Below are 18,988 nucleotides of genomic sequence, written 5' to 3' on the forward strand. Positions count from 1 at the left end.
CAGTAAATTAAGACCCAAACTGAGGAATATGTACAAACCCCTGTAACTTTACTAACCTTTAGTGAGACCTTTGAAGTAGGTGACATTTAGTAATGAGGATGCTGTCATGGGGTTATTTGCATTCAAAACAACTCAGATTATTTGCTAGGAAAGGTTCAAATTCATCCACTGTGTTATATGCTGTGCCAGCAGCTACTCTCAGCCCATGTTCACTAGAACTTGTTTTGATTATAAAAAGTCAGTCTTTATGTATAAAAATGCAAACAAAAGGAGCAGTAAAAGGCACCAACAGAGCTGTTTGGCTCCTTAGGCAGGTTGGTTGCTCACTGCATGGCTGCAGGGATGGTTTCAGTGTCACTAGAATCTTGCCTTGCAAGCAAAGGAAATAAGAGGCTACATAATTACTTTATCACTATTACTTTAACTGTCTCCCATTTGCTGCTACTTTCATTTTTTATTGTCATGAAAACTTCAGCCATTTCAGCACCATCTCTCCCTTGTAACCACAATATCAGAACTAAGCTGCCTTGAAGAGGTCCTGAACCACAGGGAGAAGGGGCTGAGTTTGAAGAGTGCACAGATTGTTTAAGAATGGCTTTACAATTTACTCTGAACAATGTCTGTAGGACAACTCCTGTCCAGATGAGCTTGTTTTAAACACTGAATTTTAAAGAGCATCGTTCTACCTATTCTTGCCAGTCTGCCTCAGATAGGAAAGTTAATATTTAAGAAAATTGGATCTGCCTGACTTTTTGGTGTCTTCTCTGGTTTTTGAGATGGAAATAGCTGGGAGCTGAAACATCTTTGTGTAGGATGCATAATATCCTTTTTAAATTTCCTCTTATTTAAATGTTTCTGCTCTGTGTAAATTCTATAGCAAATTGATGTTTGATGCTTTTGCAAAAAAAAAAAAATACAGCCATATATCCTCTAATATCTTGTCTTTGCTAAAGGGCTCATTAATTCACATTTACTGAAGCAAATGGTGAATGACAAACCCAAAGCAGCACCTGTGGCAGCAGTGGAAAAAGGAGCAAACAGAGCCTAAAAATGTGATGGGAAGCAGGGATTCTTTATAAAAAGAAATGCAGTAAATGGCATGACTGTAAAAGAGCTGGCATCAGTTCCTTTTCAGCTCATAGTGCTGTTATGACATGATTTAACTGCATTTTCAGAGAGCATTTTGTGATCTGAGCTCTGCTGTTCCGTGCATGTGTAATCGGCAATAAGATGCATGGCTATCTGACATGCTGAGAGAAGCATTAGAAATATGGATTATGGGATAAAAACACAACGTTTTAAAAGAAATTTAAAGCAATTCTTATGGAGACTGCAGTTGGCTGGACCATTTGAACCAGGGATATTAATACAGGCTGGAGGATAGGAGGTCAGCTGGCTTCCTTCCCAGTCCTGGCTACCCACTTAATCTCTCTGCAATACATTGCTGGTTTGATTTCTTTTAATCACAAGGCATTACTTTATTTTGTATTCCATTTAAGAGAAAAAGATTGGTAAGAGAATTCAGAAAGCTTCCTGGTAGTAGATGGGCTAAATGTGATGTACAAATCACTTCAGACTTGCAGCTCCCCATTGAAAATAGCTGTGTGCAGTTGTCATCTGGGTGTACCCTGCAATTACAGAAGAATCCAGGCAGCCTCTAATTTCAGGCATTCATGCCTTTCATCCCTGTTAACTGGACCTGACCACACTTCTCATTCACCCATAGTTGCAGTAGATTTCCCAGATGTTTCACATCATTGCTGGAGCATTTCAGATGAACTGGAGTGTTTTGCTTTGTTTAGAAGGCTGAAAGGAGCCATCCTTTCAACCTCCTCATGTTGCTTCTTAGGAAGTGTTCAGAACTTGCCCAGTGAGAGCCTGAAGATTCCTTTGAATAGAACCTCTTTGGCTGAACCCTGTTAACGTGGCCCCAGCCAGTTAGAGTGTAATAAATCAAATTAGAGCTGCAGTTTCATGCAGCTGTTGTTAAAGATGGGTAGGTTTGGGTACTCTTTGTAAGTTGCCTGTAAAGTTACCTTGATCCATTTTGCTTTAGAAAGGTCAGAGTTCAAATATGCAAAAATTGACTTCTGTTCAAGCATGTGAATATATAAATGTTAAATATATTGTAAATTGACATATAAATATATCCACATAAAACCACTGAGCTGTTCAAGAGGAGCTGTGGGACCTGGGGAGTGATGAGCTGGGGGAAGCTGAGCCACTTGAGGGAAGCTGCTATTAAAAACAAGGCAATTGAATAGATTCAATAAATTGAATCTATTTACTCAATAGATTTCTTTTCAAGTATTTAATTTTATATTCTGCATGGGCTGAACCTCCATGATCAGCCACTCTGGCAGGTTCCTGGTGTGCCATTCCATACCAATAACTTGGGAGAGGCAGGAAGGGATGCTGGATGCTGAGAGAATGGAATAATGATGCTCAGACTGGATTTCTTGCAGGCTTTCTTCCTCAGAGTTCCAGGCTAGCTTCAAGCTGATTCATGTCTATAATTGATAATTCTGGCTCTCAGGGAGAAAATTATGACTCAGAGCCACTGCTGTGGGCACAGTAACACGTGCATAGTGGGAATATCTTGTATCAGGATTTTAACCTACTCAGACTGCAATGAAGAGTGCATGATGTCATTGTTGCTTTTTGCTTGGAGTCAAAGATCGAGTGAAATCTAATGGGGTGGTGGTTTTTTCCTCAGACAAACAAAGAATTGTTTTTAGTGAGAACAGATCACACAGATTTATTTCCCTGGGTGTCTTTAGCAGGGCTCACCAAGGGCTCTGTTATCTGCAGGAAAGATCCTGTTCCTGGAATGGGGGGCTAAGGTCAATCACTTCCAGGTGTTTTGTGTCTTTTAGGCTTGACCTGGCACTAATATCCTAGATTGTACATTTGTTATCCAAATAACATTGCCTGGATATTTCTCTTTTTTAAAATTTTACTTTAATGTGCATAGAAACAGACCCTTCTGGGCACTTTGGGACTTTGATAGCTGTGCTCCCTGGTGTGCTTGCAGATCCCAGTCTCTGAACATTCCCAGTGCATGTAGAGGAGTTCACTTGTGAGCTTGAAGAGAAATAAGTGTTTCCACTGATTGGTGACACTGCAGGAGTGCTGAGGACAGAGCCTGGGCTACCACTGACCACAGATGTACTGTGGCCATATGACAAATTTTCCCCCCTTCCTGGTGAATGCTGCAACTCAGTTTGATCTGAATCCCTTCTCCATTTTCCCATTTCTCCCTGCTCTCATTCTGGTGGTTCAGAATGTTTGCTCTCCTTTCTGGGTGTCTCATGAGAAGCCCCATGCAGTTTTTCAGAGCTTGGGGTGGGGGTTCTGCAGTGAGCACAGTGGGACACAGAAATGACCCTCCTGCAGCTTGGGGTTGTGCATTAACAACCAGCATGGACACAAATAGCACAAATACAAAATAGCTCCCATATATTCAGGGACTGAATAGGGAGAGAGGTGTGGCAGCAAGACTGAGACGAACTCTGCTGCCAAAATAATCAAGAGAAGGGAATAGTTTCCGAGGTGTTCATTCCCTAAATTGTTTTCCTTTTTTTTTTTTAATGGCTTCAGGGGAGCCAGAGATCTTCCGAGAAATCAGAGTTGTCTCTATTTTGACTTAATTCTTCTTGGTGTGGTGGAGTGGGGAGGTACTACAAATAAAGCTGCAGTGTAGCAAAACACAGATCACTTTTCATTTACCATGTCCTTATATCCCAAACTGAAAAGTATCTAACACAGAAGCCAAGATGAAGTGCCAGGGAGAGGGGTTTGTACTGTGTATGAAATGTAAATGCATTTGTTAAAGAAAAAAACCCCAAAATTCATTGATTCTTGTTACATGTAAAAATGGAACTGGGTGGGCTTGAGTATGCCTAGGTATTTTTTATTGTCCTTTGAACTGAACAGTTGAGCTGAACCTTTGAATGTTCGTTTTGGGTTTGCATTTAGGACAAAAATTCAGATTTGAGTTGGTTCTGGCTGTTGATTGTGGCAAACCACTTTGCAGCAGATTTCATCTGTGGTTCAAGCATGGTCAGGAGAACCCCATCCTTGAACTTTGGCTTGTTTGTAAGACTTAGATCCAAAAGTTACTGAGAATGACTGGACAACATTGTTGGGGAGGGGAGGATTTTTGGGACCTAGTTTTGGTGCAGATATGAGCACTTCTTATGTGTAGATACTGTGATTTGGGAAGAGGAGAAGAGCTTTAGGTGTATTTAAAATTACAAAGGTAAGTAAAATTATTAAACTGATTCTAGGATAGTGAAATACTGTGTGAAGGAGCAGTTTTGTATCTCACATATCTCATAGTAGCATCATGAAAAATGAGATAGATACAACGTTCCTACACAAACAAGCTTTGCCTTTTTGTCTAGTCCTGTTGCATAACTAAGGCTCTGTTTGTTCCTGTTTCCATGGCCTTTGGGAAACGGGAGGAACAACCTCCATTTTCCATTTCTATCCTACAGTATAAAATGAGAATATTGGCATTTGCTGATAAGCTATTTGCTGATAAAACATATTGGCCTCAGTAAAAACACTTCTGTAACTTGGCAGTCAGTCCTTTCCCACTAACTGCAGATTGATAAATAGAAAGGAACTTGTTTGTCTGAAGCTTCAAGAAAGCAGAATAATCCAGCTCAGCCAATTCCATACACACAGAGTTGGACTTCCAACTAAAAAGTTGCAACTTTATGGAATAGGCAATGCCAAACCGACTTTCAAAGCTAATTTTTTTTTCTTGTGACAGTGTTCAGCCATTGCCTCATTTTTGTGTTGTCTCCTCTGACAGATGTTAATAGAGCCCAGTACAACGTGGTGGCTGGTGCAGTGTGGGCATGTCAGCTGCTTCCTGAACCCATTAGAGTTGTAGATTTATTACAAAGTATTTTAACCTGAAATATTCTCTACTGCTTAAATTTGAGTCATGTTTGGTTATGGACATTTATTACTAACTGGAAATCCTGTCTGACTGGACCAAGTCCAGGTTGGATAACTTATCAGTGAGGCATCAGAAGCAAGGAGCACATGCTGAAATAATTCATGTCTGGGTTTTAATGTCTGCATCAGCTGTTGTATGAGAGATGCAGTAAAAGCCTTGTCTTTGGGGGAGTCTTGAAAGAAAGGAGAAAATAGGTAACTGAAGAAAATGCAGGGGTGGGGAGTGTGAACTGAAGCTGAGCACACAGGAGGATGTGGCTGCTGAGGAGGTTGGAGGTGACTCCACAGCTGCAGGAGTGTGGGAGAGGGGGCAGCTCCATCGTGGCCCAGAGCCTCCCTGCTCCAGCAGCTCTTGCTCTGTATCAGTTCACTGTTCTGTTTTTAGCTGCTGTTTGCAACTCCAGCTGCAAGACTTGGCCAAGGGAATTCCTGAGTGTGCTGGTGTGGCCAGGCAGTGCAAACAGGAGCATCAGAAAGGTCACCTTGTTCACAGGAGCAGAACTGGGCCATGGGCCTGCTTCAACTGCAGCCGTGCCCTGTGAGAGCATCCAGGGAAGAACCCCGAGTGCACTCTGTATCCCCAGAAATCTTGTGCTTTAAAGGAGTTCTCTGCAGATGGGCTGACTTTGAAATACCATTTTCTGTTTCTGTAGTCACTGCAGCCCCCATGGTTCTGGACCTCAGCTGTCATGAACAGGGAAACTGGGCTTGCTCTGTGCACCTGAGTGCAGCCTTGTAGTAAGAGATGGGGCTGGCAAAGAACAATCCAAGTGTCTAGAAACAAGGGAAGGAAGATGGGTTTTGTCCATATAAACTCCCAACTCTATTACACTATTTCTTTCCAAATTTTTCTTCTTCACCTCCCTCCTTTTGGAGGTGGCAGTGGTGGGAGTGTCACCACAGATATTTCTAGCTCAGCTCTGGGGTTTTTGTTCCATGGCTGCATAAAAACTATTGTTTGGAGATTTTTTTTTGTTGTTGTGTAGCACTGTTCAAGGATGGCTCATGTTTTCTCTTACAGAATATTGATATTACAAACTTCAGCAGCAGCTGGAGTGATGGGCTGGCCTTCTGTGCTCTCCTGCACACATATTTGCCTGCACATATTCCTTACCAGGAGCTCAACAGCCAGGACAAAGTAAGTTGTGTTGTACATTTGCAGAATTCACAGTGAACAGAATGGATGAAAAGGGGAAGGAAACCCACAGTAAATTCCCAGAGAGAAATGCAGGGACTGCTGGGTGAAGTCAGTGACAGGTTGGGTGAGTCCAGTGAGTGCTGCAAATAAACACAAAAACAGTGTCTATCACAGTAAGAATTACATTATGTACAAGAATGCCTTATATTAATTAAAACCTCTGCAGAAACCTTTCACTCATAGTAAAGACAGAACTTCAGTGGGTTTTCCCCCAGTTGTAACCAGTTTCACAACAACCTGTTTGTCAAAAGCAGAGGGTGTCAGTCAGGCAGAAGTAAATGAGCCGTTCAGAGACAAAGAACTTGTGAGTGAATAAGACTCAGAAAAGACTCTGCAGGCAAGTATGGAATCCAGGGGTTCAGTTTTCAAATACACCTGCTCATTTAAACTTACTGGGTAACCAGATGCAAGGAAAGGTTCAGGGTGTTTGATGTTAATCCTTTTGAACGTTTATTTTTACAGAAGAGGAATCTGCTGTTGGCATTTCAAGCTGCTGAAAGTGTGGGCATCAAACCCAGTCTGGTGAGTAACCTTTAAGCAAGGGGACATTTGCTGCAAACACCATTCCAACACCTTTCCTTGTTGCCATGTGGCCAGTCAGTGACCTTGCACTCAAAATGTCACACAGTGCTGGGGAGGGCTGCACCACCATCAGGATGGTGTTAGGAGAACTTCCAGAAAGAATCTGTAGAATCACAGAATAAATATAATTTGAAGAAGCTGCTGAAGGTCATCCAGTATTGAAACGAAGGAATGGATTATGTCCTTCTGTTGGATGTCAGCTGCAGATTATTCATAATTTTATGGACAGACTTGCCATATTACATCATTCCATTAATGGCTGCACCATTTTGTTTCCTTTTGTTTTAGTGCTTTAAGAAACAGAAAGATGTTAAGCTGTTCAAAACAACTTTTCCAAAATTAACTATATAACAAGGGAGGTAGAAGTTTAATATGAAGGGAAGACTATTATGGGGTTCATGAGCTAGATTCAGAAGCAAAGAAGCATCAGCTTAAATTAAGTTGTATAGAGAGCTGATCTTTGATTGCAGATGGAAGAAATATTTTAGATTGTAGAACGCATTAAAAGATTTCAGAATTGCAGCTGGCCAGTGGATCATTCCAATGGTCCTGATGGCTGTAAGGGGCTCTGGAGTGGAAGCAGGAGTGTTGAGGGGGCTCAGGAGCCGTGCTGGGGCTGCCTGAGCGTGGTGCTGTGTCTGTGCAGGAGCTCAGCGAGATGATGTACACGGACCGGCCCGACTGGCAGAGCGTCATGCAGTACGTGGCCCAGATCTACAAATACTTTGAGACCTGAGCTGCAGAGCAAGAGGTGGACACAAGTGGGGAAGAGAACAAAGAATGCTACAGATGCACTCGATCACTTTAAAAACCTGCTTGCTCCTCTTCCACAACCAACTGAAGCTCTTAGCGAGAAAGGAAGCTCTTCCATAGTTTTGATTCCATCTGGGACTGCAACCAAATAATTCCCTGTTGTCCACCTTTGCAAACCAAATCCATTGGTAAGTTTACTCCCACATGGAAATTGCGAAGCGTTTTCAAGCACACATGGGATATTTCTGAAGAGGATCCCTTGGGCTGACAACATTTGCCTTGACAGGAGACCTGCTACACAATGAAGTTTTAAGTCAATGTGGACTATGCTGGCACTCAAGGGAGGCTGGGAGATTAATATTAAATACAAAAGCTCACAAAAATGCTCTTCTTGCCAAAACATGCTTAACTCATCCCAAGTACATGTTGTTTTCTTTGCCTCCATGTGTTTTATAAAACACCTTGACAGATGCACTTAAGCTGTAGAACCTTAACCTGAGTTACTCTCACCCAATAACTGCACTAATTTACTATAGCATAACCAGCAGGATGGTAACAGGATCGTTTGTAACTCAGAAACAACCCTCTGCTCATCACCAGTTAGTGAAATAACTCTAAAGATCCTGTTAGGTGCTGAGACTTCATTTCATCTCAAACAGAAATAATCTCTTTGAGGAAAAATAGGTTTATTGCTCCAACTTCATTGCTTGATTACTCCGGGAAGCCAGAGCTTGGTTTCCTGGCTGACTGTGCAGGCACAGTTATCACAGGAACATTGAAATGCAATTCAATACCTTTAGCTTGAAAGGTGCCAGTAATCAGGTGAGCAATACAGTGACATCTCATATTTTTTGTGGATTGAGTGGAGTAACTTCTTCCTTCTGTGTTGCTCCTGTCTGGTCAGCACAGCTATGTCATTGCTGCCTAGAGGCAGGAATCTGGAGACAGCCTGTGCCCTGGGCCATGAAATACAGCCCATGGGGCACTGGAACATGCTTGGAAATGATGTCATGCTGAAAAGGAGCACAGTCATATATCAGCACCAATGGAAGGTGCAGCTTCACTCCACAGATGACAAACAATGTAACTGGAACCCGTCTGTGCCGCGGAGATCAGGCGCCAGGGAGCAGCTCCCACCTCAGTAACACTGCTAGGAAAATGCCTGATGGACACTGCTAAGTGTCCATTATCCTGTTTCTCTCATTTCACCTGATGAAGTTAATTTTTGTGTTTGTCTCCAAGGATGGAAGCATCCAACAGGCTGCTGGATTTGTTCTAGGAGCAGGTCTTGAGAGCGTGTAAAGGCTGCCTGGCTGCTTCAGGGCATGATGGCAGGAGAAAGTTGGGGTTAGTTACTGTGTTTAACCCCAAGCTTTGTGGACATTAGTCCTAGGGAGCTAGGGATCATTTCTCTCTTGCAAAAGATACTAGTGCTCACTGCTCCTGCCTCCTGGGAAAAGACTCATGAAATGGAAACAAGAAATTTCACGGAACAAAATTGGTTGCAGGCTTTCAAGGGCTTTGCAAGTGGCTGATTTCAGCCTCTGGTTCCCCTTAGTGCTTTGTTGTTTGATTTGATTTTACTTTGTAATGCTATTTAATTAATAAACAACATATTTCAGACTTGGTGTTCTCACAGCAGAATACAGGATTCAGGAATAGATGGTAGAACCCAGGGCCAGGGAGTGCTTTGAACAAAGAGGATACTGGAGGAAGGCCGTGCCTGTTCTGGGGGAGGAGAAAATCATCTCTTGCTCTTGGTTTCAGTCTGAAATTTATTTTAATCCATTCTTTTCCTCTGGGAAAGTCCAGTTCCAATCTTTGGAGACGCTGTGTGATAAAAATGGCCAGGGGAGAGCACTGACAGTGCCCCTGCACACTGGCTGTCATCCTGCCCTGTGAGAAAGCAGCTGAGTGCTGCCACAGGCAGTTCCACAGGGGAGCCCTTTCTGGGTGGAATTCACTCTCCAGGATTTCTCAGCACACCCTGCTGTCCATAGAGAACCCAAGAGGAGTTGCTCTAAAGTACAGGATAAGATGGAAGAGGAAAACTGTGCTGAGCAGAGTTCCATGAGGCAATTGCACTGCAGAGCCCCATTGCCTGGTGGATGCAGCAGCTCTTTTCCCTGGAGGTGTCCCTTGGCAGGAATTCCAATTCTCTCCAGCGGGCTGGAGTTCAAAGCTGGAGTGAAGTCAGCACAGAAAATTCCATATTCCTCAGTGGGCTTTGGATTGGGCACTTGCAGGGATGAGAAAAACACTTCTAATTCCCAGTGTGTGGTAAACAACATCTCAAAGAGTAAATGATGTAAAAAAAGGGAATTTTAACCCTGTGGTCACTGGAAGGATGTCCAGTGTGGCTCAGTGTCCACAGGGTTTGTGTTACCCTCTGTGTGAGCATCCTCTGCTCCCAGGGCTCTTCTGACACTGCTCTGTGTCTCAGGGCTCACTTTACCCTTACAGACCATTCTGTGGGATCCAGCACCTTTTTTTTTTTTTTCCCCCCAAATGATTTGTGCAGAGCAATGTTTCTGTCATCTCTTAACTTCTTCCTCTCCAATGCCCCTCCCAGCAGCATAGACCAAACACTAATTCTACCCAATTCTAGTGGTGTATTCCTAATTTTTTTACTTAGCTAGGAATTACAACACAGAGTTGAAGTAGGGAAGAAGATACTTGATTTTATCTTTTCTTCAATGTTACTGTTCTGTCCTCAAACCTACAAAACATCTTATTTTGGTACTTTGAGAGATGGTTTTCCAGATTATTTTTTTAAATTAAGGGTACTGTTTATTTGTTCATTTAACTGTTATTGGGAGGGTTCTTCCTTTTAAACCTTGCACAGTTACATTTCTAGACCTTGATTTTCACAAGTTGCTGTTGTTTTTTTCACACTGCCTTAAAATTTCAATATGAATTTAAATTTATCCAATATGAGATGCTGCAGGCCTGGTTTTCAGAGACTCTACAGGCTCTTGTGAGACATCTCAGATTGTAGCTGCAAAATTAAAGTTCCAGCTGCCTTTAAAGTTAGAGAATTTAATTAAGTTAAGCAAGAGGGTATGTGGATAGTCTTTACAGAAGTTCTGAGAATTCTCTGAAAATGTCCTGGATGTGATGATATGACAGGGATGGTGTTGAGCAGTAGGTTTGTCTGAACTGCCTAAATCCTTTCTGACTTTGCCTCTTAGGAGTAATGGATCTTTCCCTGGTGCGCAGAAAAATCTTGTCCCTTTCTCCCTGAATTGTGACATGGAAACATGGGGGGTACCTGGGGAGTCTGTGGGTCTGCAGGGAAGCAAACAGCTGGTTTGGGGTGAGCAGGTGAGCAGAAGGGTTAGGAAGGGGTTCCAGTGACATTCCATGGAGGGATGTGGCAGCGTGTTGTACTGTAGTGTAGGAGAGGAAGGGAGATTGGAGTGTGGGAGGTGCAGTCCTGCTCTGGGATTTTGGGTGAGACAGAGAAGGTACAAATTGTTTAGTGGCTTGGGAAGGTACAGAGGTGTGAGGAGTGAGCCTGGAGTCAGCCCTGTGGGGAGGTTTTCTAGAAGGGCTGAGGAGCTTTTTCTGAAAGTTCCTGGTGAGACTGAGGGAGAGCCCAGAGTGTGAGGAGAGGGACAGGGGACAGACACACCTGGGGCTCTTTGGCACAAAGGACATCAGAGAGTGTGTGTGGGCTGCCAGCTTGAGGGGCATTCCTGCTAAGAGTGCAGCCTGGGGGTCTCAGCAGGTGAGGAGAGGGCACAGCACAGCTGGCTGCCTTTGCCAGGCTCCCCTTCCCGTGCCAGTTGTGGCAACACGAAGGGGGCAAAGACTTCCTGTTCTTCCTGCACTGCAGCAAGGCAGCTGTGCTAAGCAGAGGGATTTGGGGCTCATGCAGGGTCCCTTTGAGGTTTGGCAGTTTTCTTTCTGTGGTTGGAAGTTGTTTTTTTACAGGTTTTCTCTCTTGTTTTGTACGTGCAACCAGTTCTGTGAAAGTTTTCTATCCAAACCAAGTGCACGCTGGCAGAATGATTGGTTCTTCCCAGTTTGGTTCCTGACCTGGAACTCTTCAAAAATCCACCTTTTGGCTTCCCTGACTTCCCCCCTTCCTTGGCAATGACCACACAAGCCTGGGCTTGTTGGTTTGTTCATCCCTCCCTCATCCTGCTGTGCTGGGGGTACCAGCAGCAAGGATCTGACTGGGCCAGCTCTTGGCAAAGCTGGGCCTTGTGCATCTGATCACAGGCAGGGGCTGTATGGGATGAGATTATGCATTTTCCTGTCACAAGAGGGCTTTTTGCCTAAAAAGACTCAGGGCATGGAGCATTAAGACATTTTTAAAGCCAGCAATAAGTTCTGCTATGCTCAGCTGTGTTGGTTTGTACCAGCTGCAGTGCCATCGACGCTCGCTCACCGACACGGTGCAGAACCAGCTTCTCACTGAACTGCAACCAACTTTTTTTCTCAACTGATGGTCTCTCCATTTTTGACTTGCACGTGTGCCAAGTCCCATTGGGCAGTGCTGGACACAATGTTTTTATTGACTGTTGGTCCAGGCTTGAGTTTGTCATATGGGATGATCACCTCTGAGAGTTTTAGCTTTCCCTGTTGGGTACAGATGTTACATCGTAATCTAATTTATACAAAGAGCACATTAGATTGTACATACTAAGCATTGCAGATTTGGACATGCTAATATTTAAATATTAACATTATTAAAATGTATGATGCAAAATCTGTGTAATATTTCTAATAAATCTTTTTCTGTTTCTGAGGTTTGTTGAAATGTTTCGGTTATCTACATACAATACAAAATCCAAAGTATCTCCCATGCCTGGAAGTGTTCAAGGCCAGTTTGGATGGCAGTCTGGAAGGTGAGGTGACAGCTCCCAGAGCACCTGTGAGGCAGTGACAGAACATGGCAGAGGGTGAGCAGTGTGTGCACAGTGCCAGAAACATCCCTTGGAGTCTTCTGCAGCCACCATCCCCTCCACCCACAGAGCTTTCAAAGGTGCTGAGGTCAAATTCCAGAACTTTCACAGAGGCTGCTTTTTCTCACGAAGGTGGTGGCAGCAGTACCAGAGAAATCCAGCTGCCAAGTAAGCAAAGAAAACTGAGATGATAAAATAAGTGGGCATTTAAAGCTCTTCAGCCTCTCAGGTGTGTTTGTGTCCAGCTGGGCAGGTGAAACCCTGTGGGAAAAGTTGTTATTTGCATAACCCAAGCTACTTTGCCTTTCCCCACCTAAGTATTGTGTTTCAGCCCTGGATTTTTAATGCTGGGCCTTAAATGATGCTCCCAGGCTCTGCTGTCTCCTTTGAGAGCACACTCCTGGTGCTTTGATTCATTTGTGGGGAAAGCTGGATTCTCTGTGGACAGGGCCAGTGAGTGAGAGCCATGGATGGGCTTGGTTCAGCAAGAGACTGAAATCTAAAGCCAATATTTTCCCGGAGTGATTTGTGGGTGGTTGTAGGTGGGGTGAGAGGACAAGATCCAGGGCTGCTCTGTGGCTCAGTGTGCTTTCAGTGCCAAGTGACTCCTGGTGCTTGGAGAACGTGGATTGGTGTGAAAAGAAGAATTCCCTTCCTGGCTGGTGAAAGGTGGAAGCCAGAACAGATGGAAGAGAAGCATAAGCAATGTGAGTAGAATAAAGAGTCTTCCACATGGGCTGCAAAGGTCAGAAGCAGGTGGTTGAAGGCTCACAGAATTATCCAGTTTAATACTGGAGGACTCTGGAGTAAATGTCACCCAGGAGAGTCAGGTGGTGGGGGAGTCACTGCTTTTATTGAGCATAAGAGGGAGAAAATGAGGCTGTAAAATGTCAGCGTGGGTAAATATTATTCACACATCCAGAAAGTGAACTGCTTTCTTTTCTTAAATACACAGCAGTGACCGAGGCTTCATCCTCAGCCCCTCTGCAAGAGTTTAAGCTGATTAAAGAGAAAGTAACAAGATTAAGAGAATTAACATGGGAGCAAATGCCTTTCTTAACCTTCACACAGCTGCACACCTTCTGTACAAAGCTCCCGTTAAAACTTCTCTTTGCTTTAAAAAAAAAAAAGAACTTCTAGTAGTTCAAACCTTTGTTCCACCTTGATGTGCTGTAACTTTTGCCTCCTCGGTCAGCTCATCCTTTGTCTCACAGGAAGCCACTCCCAGGCTCTAATCATGGAGACAAAGGAGCTCCCCAGGTGAGCGATTCCTCAGGACATTCCCAACATTCTCCCAACGGGATGAAATTCCTGGGAAGTGAGGCTGCAACCATGACTCGTGGGTTTTTTTCAGTTATAGAACATTTGTTACTTTCCTTACCCGAATTTGAGCTACAGTAACTACAACCAGGGCATGTTCAGTGAAAGCCATGAATGAAAGTATTCAGCCCAAGCAACCCGAATGTGTCTGAATAAAAATAATTTATTCATAAATAATAATCTCAGCCCTGGAGAGCCCTTCTGCGAAGGGAGAATTCTGTCTGGGGCTTGCAGAGAGGTTAATAATATTAATAATAATTAATATGCCATGGGATAGTGCAGGCCAGTTCTTCCCCTCAGCTGTGATTAGACATTGCTTTCAGAGGGGTTTTGGTAGAGTCTTGCAAGGATGGAATCCACATTAACCAAATTCTTGGGCTTCATCAGCACCAGGTTTCCTTTTGCCAGTGGTTGTGGATGAAACAAAACCCTCATCTCAGATGGAGCAATCCAGCAGGGCTGTGCAATAACGACCTTGGGGTTCACACAGCCTTTGAGTGCAGGTTCAGTGTTTGCTGGCAGCTGCCTGTGCACAGGAAGGTTGGTCCTGCCCCTGCATTTGCTCATTCGTATTTTTGTGGGTATTCTGCATTTCCCTTCACCACAGCTAAGCTGCTCTTTAACCCCTGGGTGACCTGCCTGGCCCTGCCTGTAAAAGGAGCCTGATTTTTGGGGATCAAAAATGGTTTTGAGCCCTGGCTGGGACCTGGAACACCAGAGGTTTCTAAGTCCTCTGACAGCCACAGATAATCTCAATAATAATAATAATAACAGATACTTATAAATCATGAGCTCATCCTGCACAGAGAAAGCCAGCTGAGGGGTTTGAACTAAACCTTGCTCTTCTGTAGTATTTGAGCATAATTCCATATTCAGAGCAGTTGTGTTGCACCCATTCACTGCATTCATTTGGAGCTCCAAATGTCACATCTGTACGTGAACCTGAATTGCTTTAAAGGCTGGGGCTGAGGACTCATTTCCCTGATGTCAGAGAGCAGAACCACTTCTCCTTTTGCTGTGAAGAGTTGATTGGGAGTGAAGAGGACACTCAGCAAGTTCTGGGCGTTTGAACTCGTGGAGGTTCTGCCCAGGAAGCAGCTCAGCTCTGAATGAAGCAATCCCAGGTTGTTTGAATTGCAAAGGGCATCAGTGCCTGTCCAGCTTCTCCGGAGCTGGTGTTGGCCTGGAAACACAACGCTTCCCATCGATTTCTGGGGAGATTGGCTGCACCAGCTCCACCAGCATAAAGGAGGCACTGGGCCCAGTACCTGCTGGGAGCCCCGTGCAGGGCTCAGCCCTGCTGGGCTTTTGCTTCACAAATCCTGCTGGAAGAGGCACTTGGCTTTCCACCCTAGAAGCTGGTTAGTACACAAAAGCAAACACAGAGAAAAAATATGAAAAGTTTCTTCAAAATGATGTTCTCATACCTTGGACTCTGCTCAGCCAAAATCCTTCCTTTTTAATTCAACTGCTTTGGTGGAGCCGTTTATGGTTTATTTTTTTTTCAGTCCTGTGGTGACTTCTTTGTTTTCTAATGAAACAATTTCTAAAGAATTCACACACCTGCATTGTTGTGAGATGAGTTCTTGCAGATAATTTAAAGCACCGGTTTGAGATTCCAGAATAATATCGCTTGTTATCTGGCAATGACCCTGGGGACTAGGAAAATCCAAGTTTGTTCATCCACAGTTTACGATCTTAAGTTTTTCTGTTTGGTTTTCCAAGGGTTTTGCCGAATGATTGAAATCTCCAGTATGGAAATAGCTTTCCGTGGAATTTCACTCTTTGTTTTCCATCTCTTCCAGCAAAATGCCTGCAGCCCTACTGTTACCAACCTCACCCTGGGCCATTCCTCTCCTCATAATTTAATTCAGGGCTCATCAGGAGCCTTTGATGTGCTAATGCTCAACACAATGTGGGCAATAAACATGCAGAGGTGCCTGCAAGTCATCCAAACCCATCCATTCCTTTCACCTGGCTTGGGCAGACCGAGCAGTTCAGCCTGTCGCTGGCAGCTCCATTTCAAAGGCGCTTTTTGTACCTGCTCTGTGGTTTGGGGCTTGCGTTGTGTCTTGGGAATCCTTTCTTGGAGTCGGGCTCAGGACGGGCCGTGTCTTGTCCAGGAAAACAGCTCAGAAGTACCAGTGGAGGCTTGAGTGGGGCTGGGGCTCGGGAGGCAGTGCCAGCGCTGCCAGGCTGGTGGCACTGCCTCTGTCGCTCCTGATTTCCCATTCCCGGGTCACGGGCAGTTCTGCCCTCCACGGGAGGGGATGGATGGCAGCCCCTCTGCTGCAAAGGCACCAGTGCTGGGCTGATGCCCTGCAGCACCCCAGAGGCAGCTCTGCCCACCACTGCAGCACTCACAGCTCCATGCAGGGCTGCCAAGGCCCATATGAGAAGTGCCTGAAGCAGCAAGACAGATGGACTTCTTATATGGCATCCACTTTTATTTTTGATAGCCAGACAATATCTGTGTCCCTTTGCAGCAGAGATAATCCCACTTCAGTGCTTGTTCTTTAACTCTGTGGGCTTAGAGAGGAAAATTTGTTGTTGAGGCTGCTGAGGAGTGTCTGAGCTGGCAGATCTGGCTGCGGGACCAGCAGGAACATCTCGTCTCTCACTGGCTCGGGAGTTTCTTTGTGCTCAGCCCTTGCCCGTGGGCTGGCCGGGCCCTGGCAGTCTGTGTGAGCAGGGATGTGTCCCTGGGGCTCCTCCCCAGCTCTTTGTGGCCGGGCCAAGAGCGCTGGAGGTGTGAAGGCACAGCTCGCTCGGGAAGTCCTCGGAGCGGCCGGAGCCTGCTCAGGAGAGATCACAGGGGCTGCAGGAAGAGCTCGGCCTCCGAAGCGACAGCTCCGCTCCCCCGGGACGGCAGCGACAGAAGGAACAGCACGTACGAGGCCGGAGGGCTCCTGCCAAGGCGCGGGGACAGCGGCGGTGGCCGCTCCGTTCGCGTCGTGGGATCCCTTTCAATCGCTTCCCTCGGAACAAAGCAGCCGGGGCAGTTCTTGCACTTGAAAGCAGCAGATCGGGGCTGCTGCTGTTCCCTACGTGAGTGTTTGGGAGGCGAATCCCTGGAGGGAAGTGGAATCCAGGAAAATAATAGTAGTGGTGATTCATCTGGGTCTGGCATGTGAGCATCCAGCAGGGCTCCGGTTCTGCCTTGGTGCTGTTGTACTCTAATTCTTGAATGGATTCTTCACCTATCAGGCTGCCGGCTCTGGGCTGCGTTTACCTCGATGGTTCTGTGATTTCCTTGCTCCTTTACAGAAGATAAATTTGCAGCCTCTCACCTGTGGATCCCCCGAGCCCCGGGAGCTGCAAGGTTTCGCAGTGCTCAGGTCGTTCTCCACAGGGCAGCACTTGGTGTTCACTTGGTGTTTCATGGAGGGTCTGTGATGCCAGATGTTTTAAGAGGGCTCAAAGAGCACAGCTGGAGGGCAGGATCTGGGAATGGGCTCGTCCTGGTTTTCCTGCCAGCAGGATTTAACCACGTTTGGTAGAACAGAGCTGAGCACACTTGTCCTTGGCTTCCCTTGTAGGAGTTGTATTGGGAGTCAGCTCAGTTGCACCAGTTTCTGCCAGAATAAACCACTGGACCTTGGCACAGGTTCTGCTGCTTTGGAGAGCCATGAATCTCCCTGTAATGCAAAATCCACAATATTCACTGCCTCACTACCTGTCTCACAGAGACCTTGCCCAAACAACCTATTCATCAGAACCTGAAATAATGGTTTTTCTGTTCATGTCTGACTTGACAAACCACAATTTCCCTGGGCTCAGTCTGTAATAAGTGCTTCCATGATCACAAAAGCAGATCTTTCTCTAATAAAATGTGTCCACTGCAGAAAGTTAATTCTGGTTTTGCTGAGGTGCTGTAAAGCAGCAGAAGGTGGCTGTTGGCACATGTTCCTGCACTAGGAAAACAATGTCTGTGAAAACCCTGATGTAAATCCATCCCTTTGGGGGGAAAAGTGCTTCTCTGTGATAGTTCACATGGTTATAACAGGCTCTGCACGAGGCAAGCTGCACTCATCCCAAAATAATAAATAAACCAGTGTGGGCAAGTTCAGGATCCAGCCAGTGCTGATGGAGCAGCCAGACCTGGGGCTGTGAACCTGGAGCTCACCTCAAACTGCTGCTCCTTTCAGGGCACTTCCAGGCAAAAACTGAGGTTTGAGTCCCGGGATTTCAGGGCTTCCCTGTTAATGCCATCGTGGGATTGGTTCTTCCCTGTGGCAGCAGAGTGCCTGGAGTGCATAGAGCAGCGATGCTCCTGTGGGCAAATCCCCATCAAATGAAATGTACCTCTGGCACAGCTTTCTGGCAGCATCCTGAGATGTCCAACTTGATAAAAATGACTTTGTTCAGTATAAATTAAGAGTTCCCCTTTGTATCTGTCTGACCCAAAGTGTTGCTGGTCAGCAGGAGTGTTTCCATTTGCACTATACCCAAAGGAATCATTTCAATCCTATTTTTCCCATATGTTTTTTGCTCTGATTTAGCTCTGGATCCTCAGAAAACATTCCCTTCCACAGGATGTAGTTTACAACTTTGTTTAAAAAAAAAAAGGAAATCAATGGCAATATCTTTTACTTTCTGTTTGCTACAGGAAGGTTTATTACCTTTAATTGTTTGAATTTTTTTCCACTTTCTACCCTGGGCTATTCAGTGCTGCTGGATGCTTCAGCAGTGGTGTGAGGTTCAATCTCTGTTCTGTGTTTTGATGGTGAACACAATATAAAGCATGGAACCTACAATGAAAAGGTAACCAGTTTTTAAATTACCTTCACCTTCCCTGCTGGTTTAAGATCCACCAGGGCAGACAACCCCTTCAGGTCTAACTTTTTTTAAAACTTCTTAGACTGAAACTCAACCACTTCAGCCCTGTGAGTAACAGCATTTGCTAATCCGTGGTATTTTGCCATTTCTTACATCAGGAAATACCCCGCTGTGCCACAACTATACAGAGACCGAGCTGCTGCCAGGATTTTGTGAAATCTCCAACTTTGGGTCAGCACTCTGCTGGTGGCAGATTTTATTTTCGGTGCGGCAGCTCCTCTGCCCCGGAGGAGCGGCAGCATCCGGAGTCCTCGAGTTTGGGGACAGCGGGGGCAACTTTTTATTCCGAATTGTGCAAAGCGGTGCCCAAAACCTCGGGGGAGCCGTGCCGGGACCGGGGGTGCGGGAGCGGGGCTGGGGGAAGCAGGAGCGGGACCGGGGTGCGAGAGCGGGGCCGGGGGTGCGGGAGGGG

The 18,988-nt window shown here is 45.4% G+C and overlaps 1 protein-coding gene across 7 annotated transcripts in view; it reads left to right on the forward strand.

The window, feature by feature from the left end:
* The window catches only part of SPECC1 (sperm antigen with calponin homology and coiled-coil domains 1), an 87,252-nt gene extending 74,445 nt beyond the window's left edge, over positions 1–12,807 (forward strand). For 6 of the 7 annotated variants that reach the window (XM_039720807.1, XM_039720810.1, XM_039720806.1 and 3 more), the window contains 3 exons: positions 5,993–6,109; positions 6,632–6,691; positions 7,398–12,260. In XM_039720807.1, the coding sequence (XP_039576741.1) occupies positions 5,993–6,109; positions 6,632–6,691; positions 7,398–7,487 (267 nt within the window). In that variant the 3' untranslated portion in view covers positions 7,488–12,260. The other variant, XR_005628840.1, reaches the window with a different exon arrangement.
* The last annotated feature ends 6,181 nt before the right edge of the window (positions 12,808–18,988 follow it).

This window comes from Passer montanus, unplaced genomic scaffold, assembly GCF_014805655.1.
Source record: "Passer montanus isolate IOZ18808 unplaced genomic scaffold, ASM1480565v1 scaffold44, whole genome shotgun sequence".
NCBI lineage: Eukaryota > Metazoa > Chordata > Aves > Passeriformes > Passeridae > Passer > Passer montanus.